The 17735-nt window shown below is 34.5% G+C and overlaps 2 protein-coding genes, 1 long non-coding RNA gene and 1 other non-coding gene across 6 annotated transcripts; 1 reads left to right on the top strand and 3 right to left on the bottom strand.

Moving 5' to 3' along the window:
- The first annotated feature begins 1906 nt into the window (after positions 1–1906).
- LOC11431942 (pentatricopeptide repeat-containing protein At4g31850, chloroplastic) lies at positions 1907–5967 on the top strand. Its single transcript, XM_024777824.2, has one exon. The coding sequence runs from the start codon at positions 2037–2039 to the stop codon at positions 5400–5402; it is 3366 nt and encodes a 1121-aa protein (XP_024633592.1). The 5' UTR covers positions 1907–2036; the 3' UTR covers positions 5403–5967.
- Positions 5968–7628: 1661 nt separating this feature from the next.
- LOC11425825 (uncharacterized) lies at positions 7629–11089 on the bottom strand. 2 transcript variants are annotated; one of them, XR_005645338.1, is made up of 3 exons: positions 10924–11089; positions 10791–10837; positions 7629–10342 (listed from the first exon to the last, which is right to left on the bottom strand). It is a non-coding gene; the product is annotated as an uncharacterized lncRNA (long non-coding RNA). The 2 variants fall into 2 exon arrangements; XR_005645337.1 differs by having other exon boundaries at positions 7629–10837.
- On the bottom strand, positions 10955–11057 carry LOC112420602 (U6 spliceosomal RNA). The gene has a single exon (XR_003010774.1). It is a non-coding gene; the product is annotated as a U6 spliceosomal RNA (small nuclear RNA).
- Positions 11090–12652: 1563 nt separating the features above from the next.
- Positions 12653–17538, bottom strand: LOC11423334 (probable protein phosphatase 2C 60). Of its 2 annotated transcripts, none has more exons than XM_003603233.4 (11): positions 17337–17538; positions 16955–17080; positions 16338–16401; positions 15909–16017; positions 15243–15396; positions 14918–15043; positions 14535–14658; positions 14082–14158; positions 13851–13903; positions 13369–13423; positions 12653–13054 (listed from the first exon to the last, which is right to left on the bottom strand). In XM_003603233.4, the coding sequence occupies exons 2-11, from the start codon at positions 17069–17071 to the stop codon at positions 12845–12847; spliced, it is 1089 nt and encodes a 362-aa protein (XP_003603281.1). In that variant the 5' UTR covers positions 17072–17080; positions 17337–17538; the 3' UTR covers positions 12653–12844. The 2 variants fall into 2 exon arrangements, with proteins under 2 accessions (XP_003603281.1, XP_024635474.1); XM_024779706.2 differs by having other exon boundaries at positions 12845–13054; positions 16955–17077; positions 17337–17530.
- Between the last annotated feature and the right edge of the window lie 197 nt (positions 17539–17735).

Raw genomic sequence — 17735 nt, 5'->3', positions numbered from 1 at the left:
TTGTTGTTGAGAAGCAATTTTCATTCCGTAGTCACGCACTGATCAATCAATGTAACAACAATGGATGTGATAACGTGATCCTGCGCTCAATCTACTACTTCTGCCCCATAGAAGATGTTCGCTCCTCCCTTTCCAGTCATGACAACGCCTCTGTTCATTTTTTATTTTTAAGCCCCTGTTCCCATGCATGTCAAAAACATTGGGTATTACTAGTTGAAATTGTCATGACCTGAGTAATTTGTGTGTAGTTCATGCGTTAAGTTACCTGGTTAGGTACTATAAACATGATGCATTTGTTTGTTCTTCTTTCTTTTTGTATTTTTAGTTCAAACAAATAAGACAGTGAAAAACTATTGTCAAAGCATCGAGTATTAAATTCACACCAAGTTTACCACATTCTTTTTTTTTTTATAATGGTAAAAGCCACAAAAACTAGACGCATGACTCAATGGATTATTTGGGAACAAAAAAAAACAAACCCATTCATGAAATAACACCCTTCCACTAAAGACGAGGCATTAAAAAAAGAGATCACTGGCATATTCTCCTCCTCCCCCACACCCATCAGTGCATTTGTGATGTTCATTTAACAACAAGTCACGTTTAACATAATTATTTTTTGTAGACGATCTATTATGCATCATCTTCCAAGCATGCATAAAAAATTTCAGAGCTACATGTTTAATGTACACAATCTCATGAAATAGAGAAACATCCTCAACTCAACGCGTGTTAGAATATCGTACACATTTTCAAAGAAGTAAATATCATTTAAAGTTGAACACCACATCTATTTATCCTCCTCACCTATTAGTAAATTCAAACGATCCAGCGAAGGAAAACACTCCTCCACCAAACCCATTTTCCAATGAAACGAACCCCTACGCCAACTCCACCCAGTATCTCACACAACAGACCCCTTTCCACCCAGTATCCAACCAAATTTGTCAGTTTTCAACAAACTATTTAACAATAGTTTGACCTTATCCACCCCGAACAAAACAAATATCTCTCCACCAAAGACGAACCTTTGATCGAAACCCCTTCCACATCAACATAAACTGAATCCTTTAATTAAGTTGGATTTATTTAACAATGTGAATGAAAAAGAATTAAATTAGAATGGTCGATATAAATATGAGCCTATTATTTAAAATTTATTTTTATTATCCACCAAACCAAACAACCTACTGAATATCGCACACAACAAACACCCTTCCACTCAAGGATCCAACCAAAGTTTTGTTTCTTATCCAAAACTAAAAAATGTTGCAATTCTTAAGTGTCTGTTTGGTACAGCGTTTGAAAAACAGAGTTTGAATGGAAATCACGGCAAAAAACCACGTTAGCGAGGAAGTTAGTATTTGAAGCTTGTGAAAATCACGGCAAAAATGCATCGGAAAACGTGCAAACATGCTTTTGTATGTTGCAAACGGAAAACCAAACACACTCTAAGAACATTTGTGATGGATCCACAACTAATCTTCTTTCTTGTAAACTCAGAACAATCTATACTAAGTCAAGTTAAAGGATACAATCAACATCGACCACAACATATATAGGAGAATAGTTTGATTTTTAATGTATTTTTTTAATTTTGTTTTTTTAATTTTGTTTTTATCTTAATTTTTAATGAGTGACAATTCATTGTGAGACTATACTTACATCATGATCGAACTTCGGATAACCTGAGCTCATTTCTATATAAATTGAAAGGTTAACCCTAAAAGAAATTGTTATTAAAAAACATAATTTTTTTTAGAAGACCTGATTTTTATTCTTTTGGTGGTGAGTGAGACCTAATTTTTGTTTGATAATGAAAAAGTAATTCCTAATTTTATCCCTCAAAAAAGATTTAATCAAAATAGTAAAATAGAAAGAAGAAAAAAAAAAATAATAAGAAGTTAAGTGATAATGTGATAGTATTGGTGGCACTTCAAGCACTCAGAGCGGTATCAAAAAATATCCAAAGCAGAAACTTCAAAATTCTGGGAGACAGGTTAATCCACAAACACTCTCATAATTGTTGCTCTTCTATGACAGTCTTGCTTCTCTGCTCCTCAACAACCACATGTTGTAACAACGGTATGTCATTCTGCTATACTTTGACTGATACTAATTTCTATGTTCTCACCAATCATGGAGGACCAACCACCAATTTTGTCAAAATCAAAACTTTATCAAATGGGTCGTTGTTAAATTTGAAGAAACATGGAACAACACGTGTGGGTCATCGTGCATTTAGGACTATAACTAGATGTAACCATGACAATGATTTGGTTGTTGTAAATAATGGCAAGAGAAAGAAGAACAAAACTAGCGTGTCTGAAGAAGAAGTTATGACCATTTTGAAGTCTATTTCAGATCCAAATTCTGCTTTTTCATACTTTAAGATAGTTTCTCAGTTGACTAATTTTGTGCATACCACTGATGCATGCAATTACATGCTAGAGATTTTGAGAGAACAAAGGAGAATTGAGGATATGGTTTTTGTGTTTGATTTGATGCAAAAGAAAGTTATTTACAGGAATTTGACTACATACATGACTATTTTCAAGGCTCTTTCGATTAAAGGCGGGATTGGAAGAGCGCCTTTTGCGCTTAGAAAGATGACGGAAGTTGGGTTTATTTTGAATGCATATTCATATAATGGGTTGATTCATTTACTGTTACCTGGTTTTTGTAACGAGGCTTTGAAGGTTTACAAAAGAATGATCTCAGAAGGGATGAAGCCTAGCATGAAGACATACTCGGCGTTAATGGTTGCATTAGGGAGGAGAGGGGACACCAGGAAGATTATGAATTTATTGGAAGAAATGAAGAGTATTGGTTTGAGGCCGAATATTTACACGTATACAATATGTATTAGAGCGCTTGGGAGGGCGAGGAGAATTGACGATGCATGGGGGATTTTCAAGGAAATGGACGATGAAGGATGCGGGCCTGATGTTATCACTTATACGGTTCTGATCGATGCTCTTTGTGCTGCAGGAAAACTTGACAAGGCCAAGGAATTATATGTAAAGATGAGAGCTAGCAGTCACAGTCCGGATCGTGTAACATACATTACATTGATGGACAAGTTTGGTAAAGTTGGGGACTTGGAAACCGTGAAAAGATTCTGGAATGAGATGGAGGTAGATGGTTATGCTCCCGACGTGGTTACCTACACTATACTTATCGAGGCTTTATGCAAATCCGGGGATGTTGATCGGGCGTTTGATATGTTAGATGTGATGACAACAAAAGGAATTTTTCCAAATCTTCATACTTATAACACAATGATCTGTGGACTTTTGAAGGCAAGAAGATTGGATGAGGCATTAGAACTTCTTGAAAATATGGAATCTTTGGGCGTTAAACCAACCGCTTTTTCTTATGTTCTTTTCATTGATTATTATGGAAAATCTGGTGATCCTGCAAAAGCTATTGACACCTTTGAAACAATGAAAAAGAGAGGAATTATGCCCAGCATAGCAGCGTGTAATGCGTCTTTATATACTCTTGCAGAGACGGGTAGGATCAGTGAAGCTGAAGATATATTCAATGATCTTCACAAGTGTGGCCTTTCGCCGGATTCAGTAACCTATAACATGTTGATGAAGTGCTATAGCAAAGCGGGGCAAATTGACAAAGCCACACAACTTTTGTCAGAGATGATAAGCAAGGGGTGTGAACCAGATGTAATGATAATCAATTCTTTAATCAACACACTTTACAAAGCTGGCCGAGTTGATGCGGCGTGGAAGATGTTTGGGAGACTGAAGAATTTGAAGCTAGCTCCTACGGTTGTGACATACAACATTTTACTTACTGGTCTTGGGAAAGAGGGAAAAATCCTGAAGGCCCTTGAATTATTTGGGAGTATGACAGAGTCTGGATGCCCTCCAAATACAATAACTTTTAACTCGCTCCTCGATTGTCTTTCCAAGAATGATGCAGTTGATTTGGCTTTGAAGATGTTTTGTAGAATGACAATGATGAACTGTAATCCTGATGTTCTGACATACAACACTATCATCTATGGTTTGATAAGAGAAGGAAGAATTGATTACGCGTTCTGGTTTTTCCATCAGATGAAGAAATTTCTTTCACCTGATTATGTAACTTTGTGCACACTCATTCCCGGTGTTGTAAGGCATGGAAGGGTTGAGGATGCAATCAAGGTTGTAATGGAATTTGTACACCAGGCATGTTTACAGACAAATTCACAATTCTGGGGTGAACTAATGGAATGTATTTTAACCGAAGCAGAAATTGAAGAAGCCATTTCATTTGCTGAAATATTGGTATGCAATTCTGTTTGCCAAGATGATCATGTAATGTTACCTCTAATTAAAGTCCTGTGTAAGCGGAAAAAAGCCCTCGATGCTCAAAATGTATTTGACAAATTCACCAAAAACTTGGGAATTCACCCAACCCTAGAATCATACAATTGCCTGATGGATGGACTTCTTGGATCTAATTTCACTGAAAAGGCTCTAGAACTTTTTGAGGATATGAAGAGCGCAGGTACTCATCCTAACAATTTTACTTACAATTTGTTGCTTGATGCTCACGGTAAATCCAAGAGGATCAATAAACTTTATGATCTGTACAGTGAGATGCGTTCTAGAGGATGCGAGCCAAATGCTATAACCCATAACATTATCATCTCCGCGCTTGTGAAATCTAATAATTTGAATAAAGCTTTGGATTTATATTATGAACTCATGAGTGGTGATTTCTCTCCCACTCCTTGTACATATGGTCCTCTTATAGATGGTCTTTTAAAAGCTGGAAGATCCGAGCAAGCAATGAAAATTTTCGAGGAGATGTTAGATTATGGATGCGGGCCCAACAGTGTTATTTACAATATTCTTATCAACGGATTTGGGAAATCGGGTGAAATTGATTTTGCTTGTGAATTGTTCAAAAAGATGGTTAAAGAAGGAATCAGGCCAGATTTGAAATCTTACACCATTCTTGTAGAATGTCTGTGCATAACTGGTAGAATTGATGAAGCTGTTCAGTATTTTGAGGAACTAAAGTTGACTGGGCTTGATCCTGATACGGTTTCGTACAATTTTATTATCAACGGGCTTGGAAAATCACGTAGATTGGATGAAGCTCTTTCTCTCTTTAGTGAAATGAAGAATAGAGGAATTTCTCCTGATCTTTATACTTACAATGCATTGATTTTACATCTTGGAATTGCTGGAAAGGTAGACGTCGCTGTAAAGATGTATGAGGAACTACAACTTGTGGGTCTTGAACCGAGTGTTTTCACTTATAATGCTCTCATTCGTGGTCATAGTTTGTCAGGCAATAAAGATCAAGCCTTCTCTGTCTTCAAAAAGATGATGGTTGTCGGTTGTAGCCCCAACACGGAAACATTTGCACAACTGCCTAATAAGTGTTGATATTTACTATTATCGCATGCCAGTGTATATGTAACCATTTTTTGTGTAAGTTTCTGGTCTCAAAAGGGTGGCATGAAAGTAAATTGTAAAGGCAGATCCCCGAGCAGGCCTGGTACATAATCCATTTGGAGCTGTTTTCATTGGGCTTTTCTTTATCTTCACCTCAATCCGTTTGAATCAGTTTTACTACATCTTTAGGTTCCTTTTTTTGGTCTTCATCAATCCTTGTCATCACTTGTGCTGAAATAACCCATTGCACTCTGCTACTTCCAGTTGTGCAGTGAGGATTACCTGTGGTGGTGGCGGTCAAATAAATAGATCATCATATTATCTTCTGGTTCCCCTGCACAAGTAATCTTAAATGGTAGCATATTGGCAGTGGCGGTACTTTTTATCTAAAATGTTGGCTAAATGGTATTTTTATTCATTTGCAAAAAGATACAGTTGTTCATAATTTAGGTAGAGTATCTGTGTTATTAGTTAATCTTTATATTTGTATTGTTGTTCGTATGTTTCTTGACCAGTCGGTTTCTTTCCCTTAAAAAAAGGCCAGATTGTTAGTTAATCTCTGTCCTTGATAATAACTTTGCTGACTGCAATTCAACAAAAACAAAACTCAGTTCTTCATAATTATAAATTATTTGTCTATTTGGTAGACACCACAAGTTGATCAAGTTTAATGTAATGAGTTCATAGATTCAACTAATACACAAGATCATCTCACTTTCTCCTTTTCCTTTTCAACTGTCACTACCCTTGAACTCTGATATGATGATCTATTATATTATTTTAGGACAAGGAAATCCAGTGTTAAAAGTTTATAGCCCATGGTAGAACACCTATCAAAATGATCCACCTTAAAAAAATAGCTATGAAAAATGTACCGTAAAATTTATAAAGAGACATGCAAACTTGTCTAATTTTTAAAACTTGTCTAATTTATAAAGAGACATTGTAGAACGTCCATTTTTTTTAAAGCTTGGTTCAGCTATGAAACTCTACAACTTGAGTTTACAATGGTCAAACATGTTTTGACATGATTTTCATGATGTTTGGTTTCTATAATGAGAAACAATTTTAATTTCAGAATCAATTCTAAGTTGAAGCGATTATTTGTAAATTAACGTTGATGTTGGATCAATTGTAACTTTTTGTAATTTTTTAAATGTTAAAACTCATTTTGGTAAATTACATACTAAAAATTCATTTTATAGACCTAACTCAATTGACAATATCAATAATGCTAGACTGGACTCCTTCGCCTGAGTTTGAACTCGAGATCTCACAATTGTGAGTTTTAGACGGTATTTGTAGATTCATCCAGACAAAAAAAAAAAAAAAACTAAGAACAATTAATATCTAAAATATTCATATATTAATTCATAAAAATTAATTTTACGTGAATGTATCTAAATAGAAATGATTTATATTCAATCTATTTCAAAGTCAATTTTTAATGCTAAACCAAACACACTAAGCTTTTCGGTTTCACGTTGAACCAAGGATAACATTATCCTGTGAAATCGTTGCTTAAACATTAGAGTAAATTACACTCCCCTCCCCTTAAAGATGATTGAATTACACTCCCCTCCCTTTTATGTTAAAATATACACTACCATCCCTTAAAAAGTAAAATTTATATTCCCCTCCCCTATAAGATGCTTGAATTACATCCCTCTCCCTTAATAATTAAATATGGACTACACTTTAATCTATTTTAACATAAATAAATATTTTTATAGTATATATTAATTTTGAATCAAAATTTAAAAAATATAAATTCGTTTTTTTATAATCTAAATGTCAATGACAATTAAATTTAAATCTTTTGTTATTAATTTTATAATTTAGAGTATAAAATTTACTTTTAAATAACCATACTTAATCGACTTTAGTAATTTTTCACATATTATAATTTTATTTTTTCACTTTTAAAATTATTGAGGGACTAAAGCGTAGATTTTAGCTTAAGAGGAGAGGGGAATGTAATTCAAGCTTCTCTCAAGAGAGGGGAGTGAAATATTTTCTAATATGTTTTGAATAAGAGGGGAGGAGAGTGTATAATTTAACATAAGAGGAGAGAGGAGTGTAATTCAAGTATCTTTGAATGGAGGTGAGTATAATTCATAAAATATCCATACATTAATTCATAAAAATTAATTTTACGTGAATGTATCTAAATAGAAATGATTTTACATTCAATCTATTTCAAGGCTAACATTATCATGTGAAATCGTTGCTTAAACATTATTACATAATAAGACACTCCATGCTTAACTGAGATCCATCAATACAATATCTGCTAACAATTATTCTTATATTCTTAATGCTTGTCTACACTCTACATATACATGAGTAGACAACATTAATTTTAACCTTTCCACCTTATTTGACTTCCAAGTGAGTAATCTACTGGACTTACGTTCAGAAGGTGCTTACTGATCTATGAAAGAGAGACATCCAACGACAATACCACGTGATCTCTCATCTCAAGGACCCCCATCAATTAACAACCATTTCTCAACAAAAATAGATTTCAAGAAACTTTTAAGTCTATAAATACAGTATCCTCCTTCACAGCCATCAAAAGTTATCCAGCTTACTTAACTCAAGCATCAAAACTTAGACACATTTGAGAGCTTTATCTTGTTCTTTGAAACCTTTGGAATGAGCTTTATCTTGTTCTTTGAAACCTTTGAAATGGGCTTCCGTTCACTGGTAGCCATTAGACGGGTTTCATTTAGCAGTAAACATCATCAAAAGTAGCAGATGTGCCAAAGGGATATCTTGCATTGTACGTCGGAGAGGAGATGAAGCGATTTGTAATCCCCATGCCATACTTGAACCAAGCCTCATTTCAAGACTTGTTGAGTAAGTGGAGAAAGAATTTGGATATGATCATCCAATGGGTGGCCTCACAATTCCTTGCACAGAAGATGTTTTCTTGCACATTACTGTTAGCTTCAATGGGCTATAAATCTAAAACTGGAAGATACTGACATAGATTAGTAGTGATATTTTCTACAACAGGCATATTTTATTATTTTACACTTGTAAATATTTTCCTTTTCCCTTTATCGGGAATGGGTGAAACATGTCCATCTGAATGACATACTACGTAACAAGTTATTTTCCTCTCCATAATTTCTGTCTAATCGTAATGACACAGTGTTTCAACAACTCAACTGGCTCCTCTGTGTTTCTATTGATGAACTACTAGATAAGTGAATCCTTGGAAAAAAAGAAACCAAGTTTACAAACTTTTATATGCCTTATGCTTCTATTAAGTATTAACTGAATCATAAGCTAAGAACCGTGTCATTGCAATGACTTAGCTGAATCTCTCTGTTGTCAGAAAGCACAAAATTAGTGGCAACCCTTTATTCTAAGTTCCTAGTAGCCTCCACAATTCATAAAAGTGTATCTAATGTATTTTTCTTATTCAAAAGATGGTCATAGACTCCCTCCATCCGGTATCCTCTCAGATTAAAAATATACTTTCATCTCATATGTTTCAGGGGATGAATTCCATGACTAAACAGAGTCGAAACAGATCATATAGTAATTAATATTATAGACGCAACTAGTTAGAGCCTAAAACAGAAGCTAAACCCATCAAATAATATATTTCAAGTTTACCACTTATTGACCCAATTATGAAAAGTCTTTCATAATTGGACACAAAGTCGAAAAATACTAAACAAAAACATTTAACATATAATTAATTTAAAAGGCATTTAATTAATATCATTTAAAGGTACTTTTGTTAACTAAGAATCAAATAGTTGTCTCAATTGGAAATTGGAAAACTCCTAAAAGCTAGAAACTCATCCAAACTAGGCCATGCACCCTTGCTTAGCCTGATGTTTCCTCTTGGCCTTTTATTCATGACTGTTTATCTTATCGCTTTTAAATGGAGAACTTGAAATAGTCTGATACTTAAAAGCAGTGATAAGTTCTCAAACTAGAGGAAACCAAAACACAAATATGAAACGTTAAAATACAACTCCTTCCCCTCAATCGTCAATAGAGTTCCATGAGTAGAGGTTCTACTAGCTAATTGTTCTTATATGCAGAAAACAAATCACCGAACAACCCTTATCCGCGCAAGTTAAAATTTTGGGCTATAGTCCACCTCATAATCATGCCAAAGCAGCTGTTGCTAGACTTTCTTCGATAGACTGCAATTATTTCAAACAAAATATACAGGACTGTTGAAATTAAGAATATAATTTTCAGCATATCCAGTATTTCTGCTACTTGTGGTTTAAAACATGTACTATTATCTTCTGACTACTGACAAAACCCTCAGTACAGGTTCCCTGCTGCCTCCTAACATTTATAATTTGTAGCCAACTAACCATTATCTACCTTAGAGTCCACACTAACAAGATATTCTTTGGTAGCTAGCTAGCTATGCATCGGCATTGAACCGAGTTATCAATATAAAGAGAACATGTGACATGTCTACAAAAAATATGAGTATCCATAAATCAAGCATTAAGTTAAACCTAGCCATCTCATTTGACTTCCAAGTGGGTTATCAACAGGCAAGATCATATGATCCCTCATCTCATGGAGCCCGTCTTTTAATAATAATTTCTTAAAGAAATTGATTTGAAGAAACTCTTGAAGACTATAAATGCACAACTTTCCCTCACAGAAATCACAAGTCATTCACATACTCAAGCATCAAAAGATAAATACTTTTTCCTTAAATTTGAGAGTTTTAGCTTGCTCTTTGAAACATTTAGCAAGGGCTTCCGTTTACCTGCAGCAATAAGAATGGCACCTTTAGCAGTAGCCAAAACATCATTGAAAGTCATGAATGTGCCAACGGGCTATCTTGTGGCATACATCGAGAGGAAATGAAGCGGTTTGTGATTCCCGTGTCCTACCTGAACCAATCTTCATTTCAAGAATGGGTGGCCTCACAATTCCTTGCACATAAAATTGTTTTTGCTTATAACTTACTGGGCTGTAAATGCAGCTTACTGGCATAGATTAGTAGTGACATTTTGAATAATAAGCATTTTTACACTAGTAAATATTTTTCTTATTCCCTTTATTGGGAAAATGGGCGAAAATTGTCTATATGAATGACATACATAGTACTCACTAACATTAGTTCGTGCTTTTTTCAAATGATGACACAATGTTTCAACAACTTCACTCGAGAAAAAAAAAAGAAGAAACTAATTAAGAAGCAAGATGAAAAACAGTTGTCTATTGTGAGTGAATCATTTCAATAGACAAGATTGAAATGAAACCATTTACAATAATACAGACAGAATAATAAAATTCTTTATCCGTAACAAACAAACAACCAAATCAGAACAAGACTTATAATATAATACTTTGATGGGAATAAGAGTTTACAATACATACAGGTTGAAGTAGGAGGAGACATCACCAATGTCAAAATTGGACAAACCCTAAACGCAGAATCAAAGAGTAAGAAAAGGAACCACCGAGTGGAAAACGAAATTAATTTGCAGAAAAAAAAAAGGAAGAACATAACCTGAACGATTGAGTAAGGGAAAAAATGCAAAAAAAATTTGGACCATTTCTCGATTTGTGCGTGTCATCCTTGCGCAGGGGCCATGCTAATCTTCTCTGTATCGTTCCAATTTTATCGGATGTCCCCGAAGGGACAAGCCCTGCTGTTCGTCTAGGCTATATAAACAATATAACTGAAGTATATGTAAGCGATGTGGGACTAATAGCAAAGCAAACATAACATAATACTTATTTCTCAACATTCACTCTCAGTGATTTGAGTTGAGTTTCAGGTTAAATAAACAAGTGAAGAAGTTCCTCCCTCTCCCTCACTGTACTCAAACCAAATCAATACAATCATCATATCATAGACATAGATAGATACATAGAAGCTTTGGTCCGTCTTGCTATCTTGAATGACACAACACAACCTTACATTACATACATTCTTTTTATACTCCTTCAAATGCTCCTTAAAATCAAGGAGGTGATGTGGCTCGTTTTACTTTACCCCATTAAGTGTAATAGGCGGTGCTGCTTATGGTAGTCCAGGTCTCACTGAAATTACCAAGCTGATTTTCTTGGCCGTTTTGCTTGAATGCTGAAACTATGGACGTTATTCTTGCTATTGAGTTAACTCAAGTGAAATGTTGGATCCATCTTTGGCTTGAATATAATCCCCAACTTATTAACTTGACTTTTACACAATCTAAGATTATTCCTTGAAATTTGTTGACGTTGATCCTATTGCGAATATTGGTCTCTAATCTCATTTAGTGGGTTAATATATCCGATTCTAAAGATGATTTCATCGTAATATGTTAAGTTTACCTTCATATAGATTTTGTTGACGATGATTTTAGTTATTGCAAACTCTGCACTTTTTTCCTTTCATCAAGGTTTTACTCCATTGGGTATTACATGGTAAGATTTCTAATGAGACAAAGTATTTTTACCATTTTGTGTTGCCTAGGTTTTGATCTATTTCCCCAAGCTTGTAGTCTTGTACCTGTTAGCTGCCAACACTCGGTGGGATTTAGTCCCACATCGGATAGATAGGATTATTGAGAAGAGTATATATAGAGGAGACACTCCTCACCATTCAAACAGGTATTGTAAAGATGAGTTAGAACTTGATATTCGTGTTGGTATCTACTTAGTTTCTTTATATAATTTTCACTTGGTTCTTCTGCACTATATTACTTTATATAAAAAATTATTAATATTTTTTTATACAATTCATTTTTTTCACAACTCACTAAAAAGTATTATGGTAATTGCTGACTTTCAAATATAATGTTAATTCACTTCATTTTGTAAACGATGAACAAGCTCTGATCTTTCCTGCTCTACACCTAGCACCTCCGCCTCGCCCCCTCTGCCGCCATGTACCATCTCTCGCCCTAACGATGAAGTGTATAAAACATAAGCATGCCCGATGACAATATTAATATACACGAGAACTTCACTCTCTTTATTATCACTTTTTTTGTTGTTGAGAGAAACAACACTATGTTGTAACTGTTTTTTTCTTTTCTGATGGCTACTGGTAATTGTAAACGAAGGTGGATTATAAATTGAAAAAATAACTTCAAATAGTATTTACCTTATAGATACTATTTTTTCTCTTACTCTACCCTCTAGGCCTCTACTATCAACTTGATAGGCAGGTATGCTTTTTATTTGAAGCCGCTTGTCAATCATGCAGAACAAGCTTTAGGAGTGAAAAATAGACACTAGAACACAAGTACTGGGCACTTCATAGTGCTAGATGAAAGGAGAATGGGTATTCAGATGCAATGTATCACTGGTGTACACTAATACTATACATACGCTTGTCTGTGTGTCTATTATACATTATATTATATAGAAAGGGGTATTTGAACTTTGTGTCTTTTATACATAGAATGCACATATTTGAACTGTTACTACAGAATACAGTACTAAACTTCGTTTCTTTCCACTTTTGGTTCAACATGTGATTCAGCTGGTTCGTTTGATGATGATTGCTCTTCTGCAGGTGCACTGGACTGAGCAGGTTTTTTGAACTGCACCAAGATCATGGTCATGTTATCACATCCTTCGCCACCAGCAGTTGATGGTGCCAAACACCGGTCAAGTACTCTTTCACACACTGTAGAAAGTCTCGTTTCCTGCAGCATAATTACAGACCAGCTGATTAATAGGATGCATTATCCAGACTTCTGGTGCATAACGTGAAATGCTAGACGTTATAAAAGACAATGGTTATTAAAGCCTAGTGCATCAATGGATGTAGAACATCATGGATCCTGTCCATGGTAAGGAAACGTGATGTGTTACTGAACACTAGCAGAATGCTTTATTAATCCTCTCACACTAATTGCAAGCAAAAATAGCAGAATGCTTATCTGTGGAAGTACCAAGTAATAACTATGACAGTAATAACTATGCTTATTAGGAAAGAAATTAAAAACTTAGATCTCACCGAACACAGTTGTTCATGAACTAAATCTACCAATTGTTGACTTGACAAGCAGTCCCTGAAATGATCCAAGGAAATAAATTATTATTTTAAGAAAGGCAGTACGAGAGGCATGTGCAACCGAAACTAATTCCAGAATCAAACCAAGTGTCAGCAATAGTAATAAGACCTCAACTCACATGTGTCTAGCAAAATAATTAAGCAGAAGGCATTTATTCAATAAAAAATTCTGTGTGAATTATGAAACTAGCGTTTCCATCAGTGTCTAAACATGAGGAGATCAGTGTAATTTACTCATATAGAGGCATGAAACAATGCACTTTTCCCACGCCAAAGAATAAAGACATAATATTGTCTGCCTATGTGTGTGCCTAGAATGGAAATCCTATTAATTATTACATTTTAATTGTGTAAATTATTGATATCTCTCAAATACATCACAACATTCAGAATCATATGGAGATATAAAAGTATAAGAATAGTACCATATGCCATCACAAGCCAACACCATAAACTCATCTTCATCACAAAGCTCAACCTATAACAAATGTCAAAACAAAAACAATATATCAGTCACAACAGATGAATACTTCATAACACCATGCATTATACTATTTATGGGATCTGCCATAAAGAAAATGGAAATTGTGCCACATCTGTGTAGTGTATGTGTATCACTGAGACAGTTGGTGGATTTGCATCAATGACAAACTTACAGTGTTTATATCTGGATTGGCAGTTACAACTTGCTTTTCAGCGGGAAGAAACTTATTCTGTTTAAATTCCATGTCACCTACAATGAATTGAGACATCAAAGATAGGAAAATTTATATTATACCCAATTTCACCCCTCAATCCTATAAAAAAATATCTCAGAAGAAATCAGTGTTAGGAACAGACAGCTGTACAAATTTGAAATCTTTAAATGTGTTTAGAAACCAAACTCCTGATGCCTTGTGAAGAACCAAAATACAGCATACAAGGAAAAAAAGAAGTTGAAATTTGTTCAGTTTATTCGTCAAATTTATGAATTATCCGGAGCTAAAGATATAAAGGCCCTTGCCCAGCTTGCTCACCCGGGGGGCGGATTAAAATTGGAAAAAGAGGGGCAACAAAAATGGTAGTTTAAATTAATCTTTAAAAAAGTTCACAATCCCAGAGGAAGTTACCAATAGCTCTTGCAAGGTTTAAACTGCCATTCACTCGTCCTGCATGAATAAAACCACCAGCTTTTAAGATTCTTTCCTTCTCAATCTCAAGATCAGGTTTGTGGTCTCTAGACAAATTGTATGCCTACAGAAAAGAGCCGTGGTTAAACATTGTGTGTAATCATCCGCAAGATTTGTAACTTAGAAATAACTGAGAATATGTAATCTGCCAGAGAAAGAGACAAATCATTTTCAATAAGAGGCACATATTTTTTACCAATGTGCAGTAGTCAAGCAACTCAAGCATATGAAAACAGCATTTTATATTTATCTGTATTTGTCTGTCTACATCTATGCAAGCATTCAACATAATAAACATTAAAGAATTTCCATTCTAGAGTTACCTGGCCCTTCCGAGATATTACACAACGGGAATCACCAGCATTTGCAACAACAACTTGGTTGTTTCTAATAACTGCAACACAGGCTGTGCTTCCTGAAGTTGGTCCAGCAAAATCAGAATGAGGTCCCTGATTCCAAAAAATAAACTCAAATTAGAGAGATGCAGAGAATGTATAACATAATAGACTCGCATAAAACAAGCATGTCGGGAGAAACACTATTATCCAAGAACATGATATTTCATTGCCAGGCACCTAATTACCAAGTATATCCAACTAAGTTGTGATACTGTTGAGTATTAAACTATCCTTCAAATGTCAGACCTACCTCCTCAAAGGCCCAATCATCAACTCGGTTAATACCATTGCTGCTTCGTGGAGACCAAATCAACCCTTCTATCATCCCACTGAACTTGTTTATCTTATCTCCCAAGATTGATAGCTCCCTCCATCCTCTTTGACCACGCATCATCTCATCCATTCTGCATAGTATTGAAAATACCAGTTCGTAACTAAGTTCCATTTCAGATTTTAGTTTAGAGGGGGAGACAGAGCATTACGCACTAAGAACCAGTGGAACTTTTTTTTCTATATCAATTACAGCAGGAGACGGAAGATATAATGTCACACTTCATGTCTACTCGGTAATGTTGGTTCTGGAACAAAATAAATTGAAGAATATGCAATGCCATGATCATAACTAACAAATAGGCTACAACTTGTCATTAGAAAAAAGATACATATAGTTTCTCCATACTCCCCAATTAGTCCAGCATGAAACATACCTAAGTAAATTTCGGTGAGACTTATCAACTATGTTTTTTTATATATTAAAGAGAAAGGATGTAGAATAAGATATACAAAACAAAGGTTTTAACTGATGATCCAAATGGAAGGTTTTGAACAGCACAAAAATTCAACTTCTGCCAAACATGAAACCAATTGTCACTTATTTACACAATACAGGCAGAGGAACTGCTATTAAGCATCTAACCTTAGAAAAGCTTGTTGAAGAGAGGTTCCTATATCTCCAGCTAAGTATGCTTCATTTTTTAGCATCTGTTGGTGAAGAAACTTAGCACAAAACTTTGCAACCACCTTACCTGAAAATTTTGGATTCGGTAAGCATTCATAATACAGCTTTGATTACAAAGTAGACATTTTGAGATGATTATTGAGATGCTTATTTGCAAAACTTGCAAGTGTAGGGTATGTTTGGATTGGTGGTATAGGATGGAATGATATTAACATGTGTTTTAAAAACTAACTAGCCTATTCCATTCCATCTTACACCATCAATCCAAACACATCCTTAAGGTTATGCACTTTTCACGATGGAAAGAAGACATTTGAAATTTGAAACAAAGTAATGAAAGTGGCATTCTGCCATCAATTCAAGTAGTCAAACATTTTTAAATATTACCTCCATGACCATCATAAACACCAAAAAATGAAGTAGACTTGTCCAGATCAGTATATGCAGCATGCTAACAAAAGAAAAGAAAGTGAAAAATCATCAGCATACTAATGGATTGGAATAACCATCATAAACACCAAAACATTAAGTAGAGCCATCCAGATTAGTATATGCAGAATACTAACAAACGAAAGGAAAGTAAAAACATCATCAGCACATTAATGGAGTAGACAAGATCAATCTCAGTCGAGCAAAATCAATTGAATGAATCGAAACATGAAGAGAAACTTAAAAGCATAATTGATAGCATCCACGTATATTCCTGAAATTGCAATTCATTGGATCAACCTGTGAATCTTTTCAAACAATGAAACAAAAGATAAAATCATATTTTTCCAGTTACACAGTGCCCAAAATCACCAAATATACCACAATTCTCACATACTAAAACAATACCAGTAGAAATGTTGAATGAGCCTCAAATCAAGAAATCTTAATCAATTTATAAAACATATCAAGAAATACTATCTATTATTCAATAGTCCATAGTTACTCACTGCATCATGAAACTTATCAAGAAACCTTAATCAATTTATAAAAATTGTTTGAATAGAGTTACTCACAGCATCTTCCATTGATGCACGCCAGCCTTGCATTGATGATAAACCATATCTAAGACGGTCATTTTCGCCGTCTTCAGAAAACTTTTCAGTTTTGGGAGTACTGAGATATATTCCCATTGCTATCTTCTGTATGAAAAAACAAAACAGGGTAAGCATTATTATATGAAGAGACTAATTGTTTTCATCATGAGATGAAATATCAAAATTGTTAGTTCAACCATAGTAACTTTAAAGAACTCAGTGTAATTAGATTTCTATTATGCATGAAAATCAAGATCACCATTAAAACAAAAAATCAAGATTTATACTATGAACAAATCAACGAGTCAAGGAATCAAGAAGAATTAGAATGATAAAAAAAACAAGAGCATAAGTAAAATACCTGAGGAGAGGAAGAGCAATTAATAGAAAATGAAGAAGAAAAAAGAGAATTGATAAGAGAAGAAGAAGAAGAAGAGGAAGAAGAAGAGGATTGATAAGGAATGAAATTGAATGAAGTAACTCAGGCAGAAGAAGAAGGATGATGACTGTTGAAAGACTGAAAACACAACATTGTCATTTTCTCTCTCTTCGATTTTGTTCTTATCTTCTTTATTTATTTATTCGTTTTATTGATTGATTCTCATTCGGTTGTTACAAAATAAATAACTATTATTTAGATTATTTGATATCTTTTGCTTATTGTAAAGCCCCAAAGTGTATCGTGCGTGCAGCTCTAGTAGATTAGATTTGATACGATTTGATTTTTTCTCCTTTTATATTTTATTTCATGTTGCCCTGT

This window comes from Medicago truncatula, chromosome 3 (assembly GCF_003473485.1).
Source record: "Medicago truncatula cultivar Jemalong A17 chromosome 3, MtrunA17r5.0-ANR, whole genome shotgun sequence".
Taxonomy (NCBI): domain Eukaryota; kingdom Viridiplantae; phylum Streptophyta; class Magnoliopsida; order Fabales; family Fabaceae; genus Medicago; species Medicago truncatula.
This window is presented reverse-complemented; position numbering and strand designations above follow the sequence as displayed.

Coding starts and splice junctions, on each gene's coding strand:
- LOC11431942 (XM_024777824.2), top strand. CDS start 2,037: ATGACAGTCTTGCTTCTCTGCTCCTCAACAACCACATGTTGTAACAAC.
- LOC11423334 (XM_003603233.4), bottom strand. CDS start 17,071: ATGGGAATATATCTCAGTACTCCCAAAACTGAAAAGTTTTCTGAAGAC. Junction 15,397..15,908: donor CTTCAACAAGCTTTTCTAAG/GTTAGATGCTTA, acceptor AATACTATGCAG/AATGGATGAGATGATGCGTG. Junction 13,055..13,368: donor TTCATGAACAACTGTGTTCG/GTGAGATCTAAG, acceptor ATTATGCTGCAG/GAAACGAGACTTTCTACAGT.